Source organism: Trichoplusia ni, chromosome 7 (genome assembly GCF_003590095.1).
Source record: "Trichoplusia ni isolate ovarian cell line Hi5 chromosome 7, tn1, whole genome shotgun sequence".
NCBI classification, from domain to species: Eukaryota; Metazoa; Arthropoda; class Insecta; order Lepidoptera; family Noctuidae; genus Trichoplusia; species Trichoplusia ni.
The window spans coordinates 3,733,944-3,752,802 of record NC_039484.1 but is presented as its reverse complement, the minus strand read 5'-3'; the positions used below and the strand labels follow the sequence as shown (position 1 = coordinate 3,752,802).

The following is an 18,859-nucleotide window of genomic DNA, read 5'->3' as shown; positions in this document are numbered from 1 at the left end:
CACTTGTAAATCACACTACGTCAAAATCGGGCTACGAGTATCTTATATCCTATAATATAATAATTAAATCACCTAATATATTGGAAAATACATTTTCAAGAAGAAAATAGTAATAAATGTATATGATTATAATTCACTTATAATATTGTCTTAGTTTTATAAAATGTATAGATTTATTTAAATTGGCTACAAACATTTTCTACTGTAGGTAAATATTTTTTTTAAATTGACATTTAAATAGACACATATTTTTGAACACGAGCAGTATAATTGTAGTGTACAAGTTAAAAAAGTTTTTTTTTAATATTTTTAAATAAATATTTCTGTGATTTTGACTTGTACACGGAAAAATCTGAAAGATATTTAGGTAAAAACTATGTAAAAATCTACAGTATAATATTAGAAACTTTTGTTTTTTTTTTATATTCTTTGGTCTCAGTTAGAACACAGAAGTTATGTATAAGGTCGCAGTGACTCTAATAATATTAAGATAAGTAATGATTAAATTAAAAACACAACTAAAAAAAACTTTTAAAGCTGAATAACCAAAAATATATACTTATCATCTCATTCTCAGAAATCTATACAACGAGTAAACAGTCGTTAAAGAAGATAGGCCTAAAAAATCCTCGGAATAACCATCCAAAATTAATTTCCTTGTAATTTATTAATAGACCATTGGCTTAATAATGAAAGGTGTATTTCCACGTAAGGAAGATTGTCATTTTAAACATGATCGGGTTCTGTACAAACAGCATAGACTGTTCACATTTTAAACATTTGCTCATAATAATAATTAACTAACAAATAGGCCGTTAAATATAAGATTAAATGCATTTAAAAATTGATTAACAATAGAATCTTAAATTTGAAGAACACCATTTAGATTCAAAATGACGCGTCCCGTAGCGTTTTTATAAACTCTTTAAACCTAACTTAACAATTAAAACTACTCTTACATATCCTTCGGATAACGTATATTAATTATGACATGATTTTACCATGAATGTACCATTAAAACCAATTATTAAATGTAGACCTTTTAAATATATTCTGTTCGTTGTTATTTTTCTAAAGAAAGACTTTTTTTATAATTATAAATTGACAAATACTTTTATAAGAATTTAAAACGTGATTTTTTTTGTTTTTATTTTATAGGTACACAGTAAAATCTATACGGAAGACAAATATACATTTAAGATTTAATTATAATTTCTACTTAATAATTATATTATAATAATATAATTAACGTATAATTAAACATACATGAACGTGTCGACACACGGCAAACAGAAAGTCATCAAATTATTCTAAAAACTAAATAATATGCGGTTTAATATAATTTAAATACGACTACATTTTACGTATATTCTGTAATTATAATATCATTTATATAATTATAATTTGCGAGTATATGGCACAGTTTATATTTGGCACATAAATGTTTGAGTAATTATAAATTTTGTTGTGCGTTTTTATAATTTTATTTTTTATCGTCATTTATTTTTCCTTTTGATAATTGAAACTTAGAAAGCAAGTTGTTTTTTTAATAATTTCATACGTTTCTAGTATTTTTTTATTTTGATTTATGTAAGCAATTTGTGTATTGAATTAAATCAAATGTGAATCGGTTTTGTAAATCCCATTTGTCTGAGATCTCAATATTAAGTGTTGATGGCTTAGGCCTTGCATCCATGCTTCGCCTGCTCCTCAGCCTGCATCTTGGTCCTCAAAGACGGCACGTCCTCAGGAATGCGAACGATCTTGTTGAATTTCTGCAAAATAAATAAGTAATTTCAGAATGAATCTACGAAAAAAAAATGATATTTTTAGTAAATACAAAAAATCAAAACCATTTAATAGAATGCTATTAATCATTATCTTTAGTACAATGTAACTAAAATCACAGGGCACATGGGCAAGTTTCCCGCCTTTAACAGACAGGGATGAAGATACATTTTGTTACACTTTAGTATATTTCGTTTATATTTTATTAGTAACCAAGTCAAATTCAACATTGTTTATATCCGTAACCCAAAGTACCATGCTAAAGCAAGATGCGATTCAATAGCTTAAACTCGAATGTCTCCTATCAACCCACCTCCTGCCAAGTCCCAGGAGTGACTCTCCACAGGTACACCATGTATCCAGGGATGCACAGCATGGAGGACAGAGCGGTGAACCATCCGAAGGCGTGTGACCACCAGGGGTACTCGTAGTTCATGTATTTAATCGGCTTCCATTGCACCAAGTTGAAGATGAACACGCTCTGAATGGAGAAAAAGTCAAATCAAATCAAATCAAATAAAAATTGTTTAGAGAGTTAAATTTTATGGATTATTCGAGACTGTATTATATGTTGAAATAAAAGGGGTAGAAAAAAAAATACGACTCTTCTCTTTAAGTCCAGGCGAAAGTCCTATAACCCAAAAAGAATTGCTGTTGGAATTGTTTGTCATTCAAATTTCCTGTAAGGAATTATCTGTAATTCTTGTAATCGTATTATAACATTCTAAATGGTACTTAGACATTATCAGTTGGTTCATATCCATAAAACCGTCTCTTTATACTCACAATGCAGATAGCAGGCGTAAATCCGACCCAGCAGAACTTCCACCAGATAGTAGGGTAGTAGCCAATCATCTCCTTGATACCATCGTAGAAGCGGTTCACACCGAACGCCCAGGATATGGAGACGCACTCGAAGAAGATCAGGAACAGCAGACAGAAGCCGGAGACAGCATACGAGTCGAGGATTTGGAAGACGTACATACCACCCTGGAATATGGAGAAGGTATAGTCGAATTTCATGATGGCATCACATTAAAATCCAATTCAATGTCCAGATAATATTATAGGAAACTGATACAAGGACCTAAAAGTAATCTTAACACCATGAACTAAAACTAAATAAATATGTTTTAAAACTCGAACAGACAAAGATTTATTGGATCAAACAGCTTTCCTTTTTTAGTTTAATTAAATGAATATCGTAATAGTTACAACTGAATTTAGGTCATTAATTGATTCTAGTTGATCCATGACTAATTTCCATCCAAATATGTCGTATGTGATAAAAGTAAACCATTTATAGTAAAAAAAACAATCTCACATCAAGCAAAGTGATAACATTTTTCTCGTAGACTTCCTTGCCATGTTTATAATTATAAAGACGAATTTACAGAATACCAAAATGGTGTTTGATATTCATAGGAGACACCGAAACGTAATTGGAATTCAAGAGATCAGCCCGCCAATGTCAAACAAGGAGTTTTGCCTGGTCGGCATGATGTAGCCTTGAAATTGACCTTCAAATTTTTAATGGCATACTTTTTACTGTTCATATGTAAGTTATATCCCACCAAAAACATTAAATGTAAAAAAATGCCAAGTCTCTCGATGCAGTCTTTCCATCGTAAAAAGTTTTGAGATCTCATAGAAGCCAAGTCCTATTCAAAATATTTTGTAGTTATAAATCAACATTTAGTAATTGTATCAATAGTTTTCTTTATATTATAATTATAGTGACTTGGCAATGAGCACAAGAAGAAACAAATAAAACGGCATATTTGTAGGAGTTGAAAGTTACACACACCGCATGCGTAAACATTAATATCACAAAATTAATTTTCTTTTGGTTTATCCGTGTCGTCCCAACCGAATTTCGGCAACGGCAGTCAGTCTTAGTGTACTCTCGATTCATTTACTTTCATAAAGCGATGGCCCGTAAGGTATTCTTAATTATTGTATTGGAGCATGTAGTCGGTAGTGACCATCATGATTCACACATAACAAATAATCTGATCACTGGTCTCGTCAGTAACATTTGCACATAATTCCAGGCATCAAGCAGCTTTTAATTTGTGCTCATTGCCAAGTCACTATAATTATAATATAAAGAAAACTATTGATACAATTACTAAATGTTGATTTATAACTACAAAATATTTTGAATAGGACTTGGCTTCTATGAGATCTCAAAACTTTTTACGATGGAAAGACTGCATCGAGAGACTTGGCATTTTTTTACATTTAATGTTTTTGGTGGGATCTCATTTATTTTTTGTAAGTGTATTTCTTTCTTTTTTTTTAAGTGTCATAATTTCTAGGACTTCAGCTACTGCTTTGCTTAGAACCCATTCTCTATCTCTATCTCTTTTGTTTCTTCTCTGAGACTTCGTTACTTCTAATGTAAGCAAGCTTAAACTTATATATATATGCATATATATATCTACTAACTTAGAAACTATAGCTAAACTAAACTAAATAACACGTAAAGTTCTCCGAATATCAATTATCACTACAATATTTTTTAGTTTCGAAATGGTTTTTCATAGACAGGTGGCGCTATCAAATGAAAATTATCGAATTATTCTGAAGTACTACTTAGACTGCGCTTTGTAACGAAACCATAGCGCGATTCAGACACGTACAACGCCATCTATCGAGCGCGCATACAATATTTATCGCAATACAATGGAGTTTTAGCTTTATTAATTTAATGAATTATGAATTTTATGTATTAATTTGTATTAATGATAGTCTGTGTATTACATTTATATTATTCTTTTCTATTCTATGTATGTATTCATCCAATTGAATAGGTACTTAAACAACGAACAAAGTTAACAATGCAGTCAAAATCCATACATAATGTTCTTGCCAAACCGCAAATATAAAATTGTTTTCTATGGCATATTATTTTTTAATGTTTTTATAATTTTTCCTTTATATGTGGCTAAGGACCTATCTTGGTGCAAAATTTGAAGTTTCTAAGTCTGCTAGAAGTACCTTAGATTTTTGATGATCTGTCAGTGAGTCAGTGAGTCAGTGAGTGACAAAATGGTGTAACTTTGATCGACCGTAACTCCTAAACCATTAATTCAATTGGCATGTAATTTCGAACTTAAGCTTGTTCTAATGCCTACTATTATTCCCCGAAAAGCTAAACTCCTAGCTTTGTCCACGTCGAAGATACAGGGGGGGCGAAACAGCCGCGAATCGCTTCGAGAAAAGATGGTACGGCCGTGCCCGTTTTGCTCGAGACTTGGCAGGGGCACTGCCGTGCCCTCAGATAAGAATTACTGTTATTAGAAGATATTGAATAAGAGAAGGTTTTAAGTGGCTTTTTGTGTTAGCCATGATTTCAAATTGAAAAAATCTCGCTTCAAAAGTTGACACAGATGAACAATCCATGATAAATATTCTTGTGTTAGCTATATTGTCTTTGTTTAAATATTACTTAAAAAATTAAGTTGAGTAATACACATAAAAAAGTTTGGTTCATTTTGTCAATCTCAAAACTGCGTTCTATTTCAGGGTTTTTGTCTCTAATTAAGCACGTGTCATCTTCTAATGAAACAATTTCTACATTACTTACACACACTATAACCAAATCATTTCCTTACCTCAGAAATACACGACAATCCAACCAAATACGAGATGACACAGGTAATAGCGATGAAGATCTCCTTCCTCCTCCTGAGGAGTTTGGGCCACTCGTCAATGACGGCCGTGATGAACCCTTCCATGGTGCAGAACTGGCTGTCCAGACCGATGAGCAGTAACATAAAGAAGAAGAGACATGACCATAACGGAGCGCCTGGAAGCTGGAGAACCGCTGATGGGTATGCCAAGAAGGCTAAACCAGGACCTAGAAGAGAAGGAGTGGTTGATTAAATGGAAGAAGGGAAAAATAAAGATATCTAAAAGCTAAAATAATAGCTATAATAAATTAAAAGCTAACGATTTTAAAGTTTTTATTTTTAATATATAAAAAAAATATTTGTTTAAAAAAGAACTATTATCGAGTTAAAATTTTCAACACTTAAAAATAATTTTCTTTTTAATAGGAATTAAAGAGTTTAATTCCTTAGACTGCTTTAGTAGAAAATTATTTTTAAGTGTTGAAAAATTTTACTTGATAATAGTTCTTTTTGGTAAAAAAAGACTTCAATGTATTTCATTTGCATAATATTTTCCCTGTACTGTATATATTGAGGAGTGTTACCTGAAGCAGCCACTTCAGCAACTGGTCGCTGCTGCTCGTGCGCCATGAACCCGACCACAGAGAATATCACAAAACCGGCGAACATCGAAGTACTTGAGTTTACAGTACACACTATTAAGGCATCCCTGAAACAAACAAGGTTTAAGATTTTTAAGGACCTGTGTCTTTTTAAATTATGATTTTGTTGCAACAGTTCTGCTTCATACCTGGTAGGCCTTTCACATTTTAAATTAAAGTTCTCAATAAGGACTCACGCTCGTTGGGCCTGTGATCCTATGCAAAACTTAAAAGGTCCGAGTCCCTTCCCATTAAGTAATCCAATGAATAAAAAGAAACAAAAAACTAATACTTACTTATACACATTGTTAGTAAACTTGTTGTAGCTTCCCAGAGCGACAAGAGTTCCCAATCCCAGGCCGTATGAGAAGAAGATTTGCGTGACGGCGTCGATCCATACTTCTGACTCCATCAGTTTGGACATGTTCGGCATCACGTAGAACTTGATGCCCTGCATCGCTCCCGGTAACGTGATTCCTGGGTAATAGGAAACAACATTTGGTTATAGCTAGGTAATTTGTTGGACTTTCCCCTGCCATGAGGAAACCACATTTCCATGTCATCTGAACTTATCTCAAAAGTTACAGTTGCTTCGTTTTATATTAACGAAGGATGCAATTTTAATTGTTTCATGATCTTATTTAGTTATTCTAAAAACCACATCAGTATTTTGCCATTTTATATTATATTGGCAAAAAGCTTTTCTTGAAAGAATATATTTAGTCTGATTGGTGCTTAATCGTAGTTAATTTGAAACTAGTCAAGCAGTTCTGGCATCTTTACTTTAAACAATGTTTTTATACATGTCTAAAGTAATACCTAAAGATTCCAAGACTATGCATGTTTAACACATAACAACACAAACCTCGGATCAAAAGCACAGTCAATAAGAAGTATGGGAACAGCGCGGTGAAGTAGACGACCTTGCCGGTCCACCTGACGCCCTTCCAGATGCAGAAGTAGCAGAGAACCCAGACCAACAGCAGGGTCCCGGCCAGCTCCCAGCGGATGTTGCCGATGTGCTCAATGCCGCTTGAGATTTGGAGAGCACGACGCCTATGGACAGAAAGTTGGTTGAAGAGTTACCTGAGTTTATTCGCATACGATTATTTGTCTAATGTTACACAACTTTGACACAGCGCCATCTAGTGACAAACTTAGGAAACCCTGTATAATGAGTACTAGAGAACTAATACACATAGTTACTTAAATATTTCTAAATACAAACATTGTATAGGTAAGTTACACCCAGACACAGAGCAAATGATCGTGTTCATCACACACACAAACATTTGTCCGGTATAGCAGTCAGTGCCACTTACCAGGACAGTCAAGAATGACATTAAGGAACTCAACTCCTCCTCCTATTTTTAACAAGCTATGTAAAGTTGTAATAATCTTGTATAAAACAAGCAAAATACCCGATATTATGACAAAGATCAATGAATAGGTCACTTACTCCCAGAATTCCTTGACAGGGTCTGACAGGACAGCTTTGCTGATGTTCTTTCCGTTGAGGGTGCAGAAGGTGGTCATGTCCATGGTAGACCAACAGGTCAAATTCTTTCGATCGTAGGGGTTCACGCAAGTCGCTGTGTTCCAATAGTTGTCGCAGTTTCGCCATGGCACGTCTGGATGTCAAAGAAGATATTGCTTTAGGTTAATTTGGGCATTTTAATGTTATAGATCTTTCGCAAAAATTTTCAAAATCAAAAAGTTATATTAAGCAGCATGTCTCAATATAGCCGTTTATTTCTGGGTTACCAGGAAGATTTTGCACGTTATTGCTAGATATATGTATGTTATGTATCTAGCCTAATTTGAATTCTTTAGTTACTTCGCAAAAAATCTTACAGGATCTTTAGCAATATTCGCTGCAATCAAATCGTTCCTTATGCAGCATGTCTAAATAAGATCGGTTGGTTACTAGGTCGATTTTGGATAATATCTCTCTAATAAAGCTCTCTAGCTTACGTAATTTTATCTACCTATAATTAACTATGTAGTAAACTTAATCAACATGTCATAAACTATTGATAACTTGTCACGGATATCCAAAAAACAAAACAGTGAGCATAATTGATAAATTGCCTCAGACACGAAAAACCGTTTGGCATACAAAGGCATACTTTCATTTGTTTGATATTATCTACGATTTTGACTCAAACTAATTTGTGTTTAGGTCTATCAAAACTCTTCATGTTCACAACAAACGATTTTAGCCCCGAGTTACCTTAAGAATCAATATTTCTTCCTCATAAGCTTACCTGATCTCATAGACATAAAGAAGTAGAAGATGGCCCACGCTAGGATGACTATGTAGTACACATTCATCCAGCAGGACATCACTGCAGCCGCGTAGCCGATACCTGGAGACAAAAAAATATCATCATCAGCCCTTGAATTCCCTTGAAGTCCTTAAACCCAACAGCATCATTAATAATAGACCTTGAATTCACTTGAATCTACCTAAACCGCTTTTGTCTATCTACCTTATAATTATTACTAGCTCTGAACGGCCCACAACAGAGATGTCTCAATTCTTCTTTTATTTGAGACTCTCATCAACGGTGAGTGATCGGTTCGGTATGAACTAATAAATCTTTCTAAACCTTAAGTATCTGCGTGCAAGTTACAACACCAACCATGGATACTAACATCATTTTGGAATATTTTTCTAAGTGATAGCCTATTTATCCATGCAAAATTTGTATGTTTCAGACATTTTTATTCTATAGTATACTTATGCAAGTTTATATTTGACTGGCATATGAATTAACGCCCATTTATTAGACAAAAGGATCGATAGGTTAAACGTTTCCCCAAAATGATTTAATGGGAACTTTGGTCCTTAAATTTAATTGTCTATTAAAGACAAAGGTTAAAATCATAACGCCCCTTTTCCATTTGGGGTCCAACCATAATTATCCAAGAGAAGACAGTATTGTTCCCGAAGATATCTCTAAAGATTTACTAAATATCATCGTTATGGCAAGCTATAGCCGAGTTATATTTTAACCAATTGCTGCTAGAGATGGGTCTGGTTTTAAGCAGATGTTTGAAAAGAGTTTTGTCGTTTTGATGCAAAAATATTCTAGTTTACAGTTAGCCATAACGTAACTAGAATGTAGTTAAATGCGGAATGAACCGGATTTAGAAGCTATAGAGAATGACAGTACTTTATTGTTTAAATCATTTAAACAATTAGTCTTGTGGGGTTTGAATTTGCTCTATTTTTGCAACTAAAGCCTTACTTCTTCACTGAATTAAACAAAACAATACAAACCTTTGAATATAGGTGCAATCTTAAACACTCCCAATCCACCGATGGTCAGCATCTGTCCCATGGCCAACTCCATGAAGAACATAGGGATACCAGCTAGGAACAGCGTCAGGAAGTAAGGGATGAGGAAGGCGCCACCTCCATTCTTGTAGCAGAGGTAGGGGAAACGCCAGACGTTGCCGAGACCGATGGCTAGACCGATGACGGAGAGGATGAAGTCCAGCTTGCTGCCCCATGAGCCTCTTTCCGGAAGATCTGATTTTGTTGCCACTTCGCTGTGAACAACGGGAATTTGATGAACTGGTCGTAAACGATGTGGCGATGAATAAAGTAAGTAGCATCTGCAATACTTCGAGTTGGTTTATGAGGATGCCTATTAATGGTAGTCAATGTTACTTGTGAAGAACTAAATATTAATTTGCATCACGGTTTTTTATAAACACATTCTAAGTCATAAAACTACCAAAGAAGTTTCGATTGGGCACATAGATCAGGATGGTCCTATGTGCCCAACCATACTTGAATAGATCGTAGATGAAGTCACCGATCAAATCACGATCGCTTATCGTGATCCAGTCAAATCGTAATTGGCTCGGATAAATTAATTAACAACGATCATTATTTATTTACAACTACTAAATACTACACTAAAGTCGTTGTGGCCTTGTGGTAGTACCACAATGGACATGTAAACACATTGATATAGGTTCGATCCCAAAGCAGACAAAGTACCAATGTGACTATTTCACAGTTTAATATACTTTCTTAATGATCAAAGACAACACTGGCAAAAAGGTGAAGGAAATCATCGTGAGTAAACCCGGATTCAATATATTTCAATCCGAAATCGCCGACGCCGTTCTAAAATGTCTGTGCCCGGTAGTGGGACGTATAGGCTGATATTATATTAGCTGTCCCAGTAAACCTTGTTTTCAACGTCAAAAGGGATATGAAAAATACATGTTGTCCGATTCTCAGACCTGCTAAACATGCACAAAAAATTTCACAAGAAGCAGTAGCGCCATTTCGGAAGAGTTCAATTTCGTACTCTGTGATACGAAAATTTTATAAATTACGAGTAAATTATTAAATAATATCTACACTAACTTACCTAGTTTTGTTGCTTGTCCCTTGCGCGCTAAGTTCGATGTCATCCGAACGTCCGTCGTTTTTCGTGTCCATTGTTCTTTTTTATCTTCTTTCTCTTTTCAAATCAAAGTGTTTCAGACTGTTTGTCTCTTTCCCACACTATTCTATGTTCTAGGGGAACTGTAATAACATTTTCGTTGAAGTACGTAGACTAGATAAGGAATGCCGCTTATTTTGTACCTGGAACAATGAAGCAGGAGATTAATGGAATATGTCTTGGGAACCCTATGTGCCGTGATATTTAAACAAGGGGACTACACACTAAAATGAAGGAATGAAGTATTTTTGGTAGGTTTTTTTTTTAAACGACCCCAGCGCTAAAGAATGTCCTCGTTATGTAGCGAGCGTTTTAACAAACATTGAAGTGTGCACAAACTTAACCGAAACCGAACGCAGACTAAGAACAAGCATTCGTGAATCCCACAAATGCTTGTCCTACGCGGGGTTCGAACTCACGAGACGTCGCGCACACTGGGTTTGGCGTGGTCACCTCAACAACCTAAAAAAATAATGTAAGTGCGAAATAGAGTTTACAAGTTTGAAAATTTACTTGCGACACTCTTTTTATAACTACAAATTGCATATAACCAAAAGTATACCAAACTTTGGTTAAAAGAAACAAATTGAACTAGATAATTTACATTCAATTAAACTGCTCAAATATCCAAATCCCAACGCAACATCTCTGACAAAAGGTATTCCCCATCCCATGATAGCTTTACTATAGCCATACATGATCCATCCTCCACAGCTTCACATTTCTCTACGTAGCTACGTAAGCCTGGATCTAAAAGTCATCAACATAAACAAACAGACATTTACATCTTGTATTTGTTTACCGTTTTATTTGCAAAACAAAATAGGATGCCTGCAAGGTTTACTTGTATACGGAGATATTTGGTTGGGTGAAGACGATGTCTTTTGATTTTTGAAGGTTTAATTTACATTAACAATATTTTCGGTTGTTTATTTTAAAAAAAGTGACGCGTGACGACGTCTTTTTCGATTTTTTTTTGGCTATTACAAACAAAACTTTGTAAAGGTCTCGGGTCAAGACTGGAAGAGGGTGGCACAGGACCGTAGAAATTGGCACGAGAAAGGGAGGCCTATGCCCAGCAGTGGGAGGATAAAGGCTGTGGATGATGAGCTATATAAAACCCCCCCGTATCGAGGATCCAACTCAAATTAATACTACTCTCTCTACACGAATATCCTGATACAATCTGTCTATCCACCATTGATGATTTGCTGAAAGGACAGCGGTAGTATTCACAAATGGCTATGTCGTTATTCTATTAATAAAATTGGTCGGATCATGAGGGGATCGCTACAAATAATGCGGTATAAACTATATGCGGAACCGCAACAGGTTGATGTTAATCCGACTCTATTAATAGCGGGCCCTAAAGTGTATGTATGTTTATTGCCTCGCGCATAGGAAACTGCTGAATTATTTGTGTTAGTATGGTGCTGAGAGTTTAAATTTGTGTTTGTTTGTTTGTAACTTTATGACTATATCGGTTTTGACTGCAAAAATGTTACTCTTCTTCTGATGCAATTGGGTAAAAGTAGCCCATGAGTTTAAAAATTGTATTAGCTAGTTCGATATCGCTAATTTGATCAAAATCTTGTGAGTATGGCTCATCAAAATCTTGTGAGTTTCGCCTTTACAATTTTAGTGAGATACTCGTATGTAAGAAAAATAATATCATACCAATTCAAAATTAGACGACTTACACTGAAAATGCGTAAACGGCTAAACAGAATTTCTTAAGAGAGACCAGTTTAACGTAAAAAATAACTTGTCATTATTTCTGTCCTTTACTAGCACTTAGGCAAAACAACAGGCAAAAGATATTAAATAAATAAAACACAAAAATCCACGCAGAAATGTTTGACTGCACGGATAGCCGTGTGAACCACCAAGCGTGACGTGTCGCGGGTTCGATCCCCGCGGAGGACAATCATTTATGTGATCCACCGATGCTTGTTCTGAGTCTGGGTGACTGCACGTGATTTGTATGTTTGTAAAACCCCCCGCGACACGAATCCTTACAGCGAGACTCGTTTTTTTAACAAACAAAAAGAAATTCATTAAAACATTATTCCGATACCTCACTAAGATATCAGGTGTACTTTAATCAATCAGAATAATTAAGTGTTTACTAAGTTAAATGAAAGCACTTCGATACACAGTTACCTGTCCGGTAATCCCTGGATTATCCAGTGACACATCTGTGTTAAATCTATTTATCAAGAATTTAGAATTGAAACTGTACAAGTCAGACAACTGAAGATTCAATGTTGGTTATAATGGTGATAGTACCTTTATACGTTGTGGGGAGAGTAGAAAGTGAAAATAAGTCAAAATGAGGGCAAAGCAAACTCGAATTGAATTAAGTTATAATTTGATCTGTATTTGGCGACCCCTTAACTAGGGTTTTCACGCGAGTTGTGCTTCTAAATATACCTATAAAAGGAAGCATTTTTTGAAATCGGATTACTACTTTCAGAAAGCACATTTCCATATTTCATTATTGCTTTGCTCCTATTAACCTTATCGTAATGGTATAATTCTATAGCCTTCCTGGATAATGGGCTTTCTATCTCTACTGAAAGATTTTTTCAAATCGGACTTGGACTTCCTGAGATTGGCGCGTCAAAACATATAAGCAAACAAAAAAACTCTTGATCTTTATTATATAAGTATAGATCAATCAATTATTGCCTCCTTGTCTACAATAAAAAAAAACCTTTTCTAAAACAATCACCCTTTATTACTTTAACTAAAATCCACAGCATTTTGTCCATTTACTGATTGCCATTAATAAGCTTTCAGTCCAAACTAATTTACTAAATACTCGATACATTTATTTCTTTATTACATATCTTACGTACAGATATCAAAACCCAACACAAAATCCCTTAGTCACAAGAAAGCCAATAACAAATCATCATTGGCCTAGCCTTTTCCCAACTATGTTGGGGTCGGCTACCAGTCCAACCGGTTTCAGCTAAGTACAAGTGTTTTTACAAGGAGCGACTGCCTATCTGACCTCCTCAACCCAGTTACCTGGGCAACACGATACCCCTTGGTTAGACTGGCTGTCAGACTTTTTCAAGCTTCTGACTACCTGTAACGACTGTCAAAGATGTAGGAATAACAGCCGGGACCCACAATTTAACGTGCCTTCCGAAACACGGAGGAACTTGTTATGCGGTTATAGCTTAGCCACGAGCTCTTCCAAGCCAATAACAAATCCAAAACTAAAAAAGACACAAACTTGGCTCTACTTTTTTCATTTCTAAATATCGTACATACTCGTAGTAACAATAGTTTGTGATGCAGTATCGAAGTACGTTTGAAATTAGCGCAGAGTAAGTGGCGGATGTCGGGGCGCGAACATATGCGGGGCTTAACACGATAAACGATATTCTATAAATAGGCTTTTGCTGAATCAATCAGAGTCAATCTGCATGCAATTTGAACTGATGATCCTTTACTATCGGGGCATAAAGTCCTCTGCCTGTACCCTCTTCGTTGTGACTTAGATATTTGTTTGGGTATGGAGAATTAATATGATTTATTCCGTAATACAAAAGAAAAGCTTTTAACCTTTAAGGTAGCAATAATATTTTTGTGTAGTTTCGACCTCTGCCGAGAGATTGCGCTACCAAAACTGAAATAACGTTTATTGTGATTTTGAAAAGCACTTCCTTAACTTTTTAAGCTGACTTTGTTTTTTTTTTAACATAAAAACGCGGCAGCCTGTCTGCTCTTAAAATCGCCATTTAAAGCTAACATTATTTGTTATATTAAACACGTAACAGGCTTTAAAAATCACAATTTAAAAAACGAGAAACAATTAAAAAACTATTTTTTCTGGGAGCAGCGACACTATTGGATTGAAAACAAAAATCGACTACTACTTAATAATATAAAAAAATAACAGCACCACAAAATCACCGCAAATAGAAAATAAAATAAAAAAGGCGAATACTCACACAAACACACAAGTCACAACACAACACGAGAGACACACATGACCCGCCAACGCCTCACAGAACTTATTTAAAAAAAATGGTGGCTGAAGCGTTAGTCCTCAACACATGCTGAAGTGAATATGATCGCTCGAACTGATATGGCACTATACTATACGAGTGAATCTCAAAGCTGTCAGCTTTAGAAAGAATTTATGAGCAGTGTGATAGCCCCACCGGAAAGGGGGACAGGATCGGCCTGATTAGCTGGGGTGCCCAATGTGGTACGATACGTCGTAATGTTGCCCATTTTGAAATTTTCTATGTTCCTGTCGGTTCTACTAGTTCTCATAGTTTTTGACTGGCCTGCTGGTCTAGTGGTTAGTGGTAATGACTGTTGTACCGGAGGTCGTAGGTTCGATTCCCGCTAGGAACAAATGTTTTTGTGTTGAGTTTTATCGTTTGTTCTGTGTCTGGGTGTAATTTTTCTAGATGATGTATGTATTTACAAATATATAAGTATTTTTATCAAATTTCTAGTACTCATGATACAAGATTTGCTTAATTTGAGACTAGATGGCGTTGTGTGAGAATTGTGAATGTGAAATATTATTCCATTGTTTAGAATTCAGAGGAGTTGGTGGGATGGATGCAGAATTCCTAAATTTAATCTGTCAAATAGCTCAGACAATTTTAGTTTACTTGAAGTTTGTCTCTTTTCAAGTTGTGAGATTTTTTTGATCCGAATTGATTTGGGGTATAAAAAGCTTTTAATAGTTCTTATAGATAAGATATAATGAGGTGGACTGGCGAATAATTCGTTGAAAATCTTTGAGACTGAATTTTCGGGATGCTCTCAGGAAACCCGAAAAATCTGTCAACCATGGAATAGGGCACTGAGTTTAAAATCTTTGCGATTCCAAAGTAAAGGACTACTGAAAGAAACCTTCTTTTCTCGGTAGTACAAAAGCAAGAAAATTTCAAAAAGATTTTCCTTACAAATCAGTAGCGCGCTTGTCAATCAACAAAACACTTTTTTCCTGTAATAACAAACACCCTTTACCACATCCTATGTATTCTAGAGAAGAAACAACGCAATAAGGTCCCTTTCAGCACTGTTTTTCCCATTTTACAAAACAAAAGTCCTTTCCAAACCTCCTTTTGTTTTTAACCTAAAATAATTTCTATGGACTATGTTTTAATTTGAGAATATAAAGAACGGCGAAAATTGGACAGGATGAAAGAAAAACTGATCAAGGGCGAGCAGGATTCCCGACACTGGGTTTCGTACAAATAGACTAATGAAAATGAAAATATGGTCACACATCAAATTTATGACTGAAGCAACCGCCCCTTAACCTCGATGATTATCTTGATTCTTTTTAGTTATAACAGTTGCAGAAAAACATCATATTTTTTTAACAAGTTACCTCCCACAGTTAATTAGATAAAGCCTGGTGACAGACTCACAGACCGCGGTTCCTCAGTAATAGCACGTAACAGGGATCCTTATTGACCCATAGAAACCTAGAGTTAGCTAAAGCTAGCGTAAATTAAGCTGCCAAAGCAACTTTCACTGACCAATACTAAACAATATACAGATACATAATATGCATGCATTCACTTGTGATAACACTGAGTGGGTGTATCAAGGAACATGAAACTTATATGCACCGAGCTTAGTTGCGCAGAAATAATGACCAAAGTTAAACTATATGATCTAGAAAGTTAATGAAATCAAATGACTGTTCTAGGAGAAATACTTAATTTGTATCAACATATTAAATCACATCAACAAGGGAAAAGACTCCAAATCCAAACAATACTATTTTTAGTGTCGAATCTGATTGGAATCTTGTAACTAAGGCTCCTTTGTTTATGGGCCTAGCTAGCTAGACAGTCAACATTATCACAACCCACATAAAAGTCAAATGAAACACACTGACTGATACAGTTGGTTTCTTAAAAAAAACGCTTTTATCAGCCTATTTGTACGGACGTTTTGCAAGTGCAAGTCGAACTTTTGTATTCATTTTTATTTTTTGACGACTATTTGGAGCATACGCTTTATCAAAAGAGTGTCTTATAACTTCAAAAACCACTTCTTTTCTAGTCAATCGTATTGAAGAGTACCTAACTAAAAAGTCAGTTTCAGAAACAGATTCGATACATAAATAACCCTGAACTTACTCCCCTAACCACCAATACGTACATTATTCAGAGTCGCTAATCAAAAAACTAAGCACCATCTAAATATGTAGACAAAGCAACATCAAAATACCATATTTCAGCCCCGCCAAAATAAACAAAACAGAATCAAGTCTTCGAACTTGGAAAATTCCATTTCCCAAAACTTTCCACCAATGTTTACAAAACAAACATTTCCTTTCGAAAATGAAGTGGGAAAACTTCTTTAAGCTGTTCAAAAGCACAACAATATTAGAAATTCAAAATTAATAAATACCTAGATCATGAGAAGCCAAAACATAAATATTTAAACATATAACAAAGTTTTCATAAAACCAAATACAAAATAAAAATAGAAAATTACTTAACAAATTATCATCATAATTCTAGTTATATTCCAAACTGTGGTTGGGGTTGACTTCCAGTCTAACCAGATGCAGCTAAGTACCAGAGTTTTAAGCGTAGCATGATCTGTGATCGATCAAGTTATGCAGTTATTAAGCCACGAGCTACTCGAAACTCAATAAATACTTTATAGATAAAGATTGTTTACCCATACCCAATAATGTAATAAAAATAAAATTCACTTGTAAAATATTTCAGAAAATTAAACAGTAAGCTAATTCAGTAGATACCATTAAAACATATGCGTCAAACGTCTCACGCATTCATATGTAACAACACACAAATCAATGCAACAACATCTCTCTCAAAATAATAACACCAACATAATATTCAACCCAATTTCAACCCCTAAACAAAAACTCAACCCCGAAAAAAAAAACGATCCAAATTTCAACCTTAAAAAATATTATTAAAAAATAAGTTTTAAAAAAACTTACCGGTTTGTTGACTTTCTCGAATGTTACTTAAAGTGTCGGGGCGGTTGGTCTGTCTCGCGGAGTCCACCCTTATGAACAAAGGATCATTTTGTGATGCCCCTTCAAGGCGCATGCGTGGGGAACAGGTGGCGTCCTTTAGCCCCTACTAAGTATTCTATTTGTTTCTGTTATTAGAAAATGTGATTTGTGATTTGTTTTATGGAGAGTTGTTTGATTCAGTTAAACTCATGCCCTTTTAAAGAACTGGCGACCCTCGTTCTGAAAAAAATCTATTCGCAAAATATTGAATTATAACAAAGTAAGGCCCGCGAGTGAGAAATAGGCTTTAGAAAAATAAATTTATAAAAATATTTATGTGTTGTTTGCTTGGTTTAGATTTTCTATGGTTGTTAAGTATAATCGCAACATAAATAATATCATACGAGAAAATCTTACGAATAAATACGACAGAGCCTTAGAGTTCCGTTTTTACCTTTTATATTTATATTAAAATCTAAGTTCCTAAAACGCTGTTGTAAGAGCGATTCTTAATAAAGTTTAATATAGAGCTTCCGTTATGTCAAGGTCATTCTTGCACTCGTATGATTTATACAAAAGGTGTAATTTGACCAATTTAATGTTTTAAAAAAACCATTATTTTTTCGTTCGAAATTTCAAAGCATAACTAACATTGAAAAAACAATTGTCATCATCCCTATTACTACCATCGAAAATGTTTCCGTGTATCTTCTCCTTAACACTTTCAGATAATGCCTTCATCTCCTTAAAGTACGTAGAATATCGCAAACCAATAGTAATGCCAGTTTTTACTACGCAAATTCAAAACATTTTGTATCCACACAACGATACATCAACTTTCAACTTTGTGTCACTTGTCTCAACGTTCAAATTTGAATGACTGTTATTAATTTTCAAAGTTTAATGACTCTCTGTTTTACAGGTATTAAAAGTGCATAGTAATTTGGATTGTATGCAAACGTGTTAAAGTAAAATTTTCATTATTTTGTTCAGTTGAATTTCATAGATTATTTCAAAGAGTGCAATTTGCTCGGATGGTATCGCGTTATCTTTTGAATTATGTTAAACATTGTTTTAATTATTAATTTACTTGTAAACTGTATGAACTTTGGTTAAGTTTCACTTACACTATCTCTGAATATTCTCGACTATGTTTTTAATAATTTTGTTTATTTTGTTCATCTTTTCAGTTATAGGGTTTATAGCCGAGAGAAATTGAACAAAAGCAGAGAAGACATGAATACAAGGTTCACTTTTCTTTTACATTTGATACATGTTTCTAACATTTTAATAGTTACCGTTGTGAGACTGATTCATGAGAATGTTTCTAAT

The 18,859-nt window shown here is 34.6% G+C and overlaps 1 protein-coding gene across 2 annotated transcripts; it reads right to left on the bottom strand.

Moving 5' to 3' along the window:
* Positions 1–1,273: 1,273 nt before the first annotated feature.
* LOC113496240 (sodium- and chloride-dependent GABA transporter 1) lies at positions 1,274–18,113 on the bottom strand. Of its 2 annotated transcripts, none has more exons than XM_026875410.1 (12): positions 17,510–18,113; positions 10,462–10,679; positions 9,354–9,625; positions 8,335–8,436; positions 7,527–7,698; positions 6,933–7,123; positions 6,364–6,544; positions 6,011–6,135; positions 5,409–5,653; positions 2,575–2,778; positions 2,102–2,269; positions 1,274–1,775 (listed from the first exon to the last, which is right to left on the bottom strand). In XM_026875410.1, exons 2-12 carry the CDS (start codon positions 10,530–10,532, stop codon positions 1,680–1,682), a joined length of 1,827 nt encoding a protein of 608 aa, XP_026731211.1. In that variant the 5' UTR covers positions 10,533–10,679; positions 17,510–18,113; the 3' UTR covers positions 1,274–1,679. The 2 variants fall into 2 exon arrangements, with proteins under 2 accessions (XP_026731211.1, XP_026731210.1); XM_026875409.1 differs by lacking the exon at positions 17,510–18,113 and adding an exon at positions 14,505–14,748 and having other exon boundaries at positions 1,511–1,775.
* Between the last annotated feature and the right edge of the window lie 746 nt (positions 18,114–18,859).